Source organism: Solanum stenotomum, chromosome 11, assembly GCF_019186545.1.
Source record: "Solanum stenotomum isolate F172 chromosome 11, ASM1918654v1, whole genome shotgun sequence".
In the NCBI taxonomy this organism is placed as follows: domain Eukaryota; kingdom Viridiplantae; phylum Streptophyta; class Magnoliopsida; order Solanales; family Solanaceae; genus Solanum; species Solanum stenotomum.
In genome coordinates, this window is record NC_064292.1 from 18,379,681 (window position 1) to 18,382,675 (window position 2,995).

At 26.0% G+C, this 2,995-nt stretch overlaps 1 protein-coding gene across 1 annotated transcript in view; it reads left to right on the top strand.

The window, feature by feature from the left end:
• The first annotated feature begins 629 nt into the window (after positions 1 to 629).
• LOC125844774 (uncharacterized) overlaps positions 630 to 2,995 on the top strand; it is a 7,477-nt gene continuing 5,111 nt past the window's right edge. Inside the window, exon 1 of the mRNA XM_049524109.1 lies at positions 630 to 929. Within this exon, the coding sequence (XP_049380066.1) occupies positions 681 to 929 (249 nt within the window). The 5' untranslated portion in view covers positions 630 to 680. The remainder of the gene's footprint in view (positions 930 to 2,995) is intronic.

Genomic DNA, 2,995 nt, shown 5'->3' on the forward strand with positions numbered 1-2,995 from the left:
TAGATTATTTTTTTTCTTTTTTGGCATTTAATTCTTTTATACGGTAGCATAATATAAAGAAATTTTGTAATATCAAAATAGTTAAAACATAATTTCTAAAAAGTAATTAACAATAATTACAACTCTTAAAAGAAGATCAGAATTAAACCTGAAAGATAAAACGTATTAAAATGTTTCGTTATTCATTTTGCATTATTAACATGTATAAGCATTGTAGATTAAATCTATTTTTTTAAAACGATATTGAACATGATTAGTTGATTTAAAGCAGCTGATTAGCATAAGCATTGAAAATATTTCTATAAATAAGTAGTTATGAATTTGATTTAAAGTATTAAAACCGCTAATAAAACATTGATGGATTTGATTAAAAGACATATATTGATAGTCAACTTTATTATTAAAAATGACTAATATATTAAAAAGTGAATTTTCTTACCAATATGATAAATCTACATTTAATCCATAAATATCGGTGCGCATATTCCAAATTAAGAGAAATATTCCAAGGAAAATTATACATGTAAATAATGAATGATGACTTGATTATATATATATAATCTAAATCTTTTCTTCCCTCCACAAAACCACAATTGATATCCATTTTCTTTTTTTTTCTTTTCTTTTTTTTTCTTTTCTTTTGTTTTGTTTTTCTTTTGTATGTCTATTACAGGGTGTAAATGACGATTACAAGAAAAATGGAGAATTATGTTGAAGAAAATCAAAATATGAGAGAAGAAAATAAGATCATAAGTAGTTTGTGTCATAATATTTTTATACTTACAAATGATGAAGAAGAAGGAGGAGGTTGCAATGATGAAAATCCCTCTACTTATGTATTTGGTTGTGAGGATGATAATAACAATAATGACACACAACATACCATGGAAAATGCCATCTATTGGGAATCACAAGAAGCCTTGCTTAAGGTATGTTTATCAACTTTTATAAATATAATTTATGTTTATGAATTTGCATTAGTTTCATCCTTCATAACAATATTGTTGTGTTTTAAAGGTGTGAATCTTATATTATTTCTGATTTGCTAATCTGAATACAAGAGAAAGCATATATTTTAATCATCATATGGTTTTTGTTTTTCTCTTAATAATTAGGTCATTCTTAAAACATATTTTTTCCTTTTGCTCTCAAATAATGCAAAGATGGTTTTTGAATATCCACTTTTACAAAATATTTACTACAACAATTTAATATTCTTAGGGGTATAAACATTGAAATGAAATGGTGATAGGATTAATTTTCACCCAACAATATCTGTTCTCAACTATATTGTTTTTGGTATTTCCTTCTGGCAAAACGCAAACAAAGGCTTTTCACCAAAAGCAATTTCATGTTGATCATGAAAACATAGGTCCTATTTCTTTCCAAATTTTGCCATATTGAAGGGGGCAAAAAGATACTCCCTTTTTATTCTGTTTTAAAAAATAAATCTTCACAAATTCTAACTTTCCATTTTTTTTATATCAAATCAAAATCAGACAAATAGATTAAAACGAAATCCGTAATAAATTTCTAGCTCTTTAATTTTTTTTCTTCTTTGCCAAAGAACAAATACCTCTTTTCACCTTTTGATTGGGACAAAAATACAATTGAATCATTTCACAGGTTTCAATTTTTCTTCAAATAAATAGATGAAGAATTATTATCCCACACAGTGATAAAGTCAAATTAGAGGAATTGTTTCTCAACAAACGTGCTTTAAACAAAAAGATCTCCTTTTTATTTGTCATCTACCATATATTTTCTTATTAAATATATTCTTTCTGTTCCAAAATAAGTATCAAAAAAAAAATTATTCCAAAAATAAGTGTTATACAAGGATTCAACTATAACCCTACACTTGATCTTTTCTTAGTAATGTTCAACTGTCACGAAATATTCATTAATGAAATAAAGATAGTTTAATAAACTACACATTATATTTATTGATTTTTTAATATTTTGGGAGGAAGAACGTAATAAAACACAACAATATTAAAGCATGTGTCCTGTGGTGCAATATTCATAAAGTATATCTTACGTTCTGAGAACAGAAATATTCTATGGAATTTATTGCAATTCGTTTGACACTAGGGTGTGGTTGATACGCACAGGAGGTTTTTTTTTAAAAAAATAATAACCATGATTTAGAAAATATTTTTTTCTAGAGAAAGGATTTTTAAATAAAGTTAAAAAAAATTCAAACAAATTTTATATTAAAGTATTTTTAAAATAATATTATATGTTTATTTATCAAACATCGTAAAAATGGTAAGAAATTTACTTTTGTTTAGGAAAATATTTTCTTTTCCTACCAAACACATCATATGGTTGTTTTGTAAGGACATATGAAAATCTTTTATGGAAGGCAATAATTTGAGACATGGATCTGTTGATCACTCTAGCGTATATTTAGTGTGCCCACAATTGAATGGTTAAGGATTTCGGGCTTTATTACGATAATTGTAAACCACTCTTTTGGTCACTACAAATTAAATCCCGCTAATATAATTTGTAGGGTCATGATTTTCCAAAAAGCATAATACTAAGGGGTCATTTGGTAGAGTGTATTAGCAAAAATAATACATGCATTAACTCTGTGTATTAGTTATACCTTGTTTGGTACACTTTTTCATGCTATGTATAACTAATGCTCTATTGTGTATTAAGGAGTGTATTACTAATACCATGGATTTCTAGGTATTAATAATACAAAGGATTTTAACACTTGTATTAGATTAACTAATGACAAAACTACCCTCTGAGCCTTATCAAAACATTTTTCAATATTTTTCCACTATAAACTAATGTTTTCCTATTTTCTTATGTTTGGTTGGGTTAAATATCTTCCAAATCAACTCATTTTCCTCAAATTTAAGGAAAATGACTTCCCTTCAAAAGTTAAGGAAAACATTTTCCAAAACTCTCTTCCAACTTCAAATTACATTTTTTTTGGTTGAAAAAAATCAATTTATTTTGTCACTACCCTCAAACC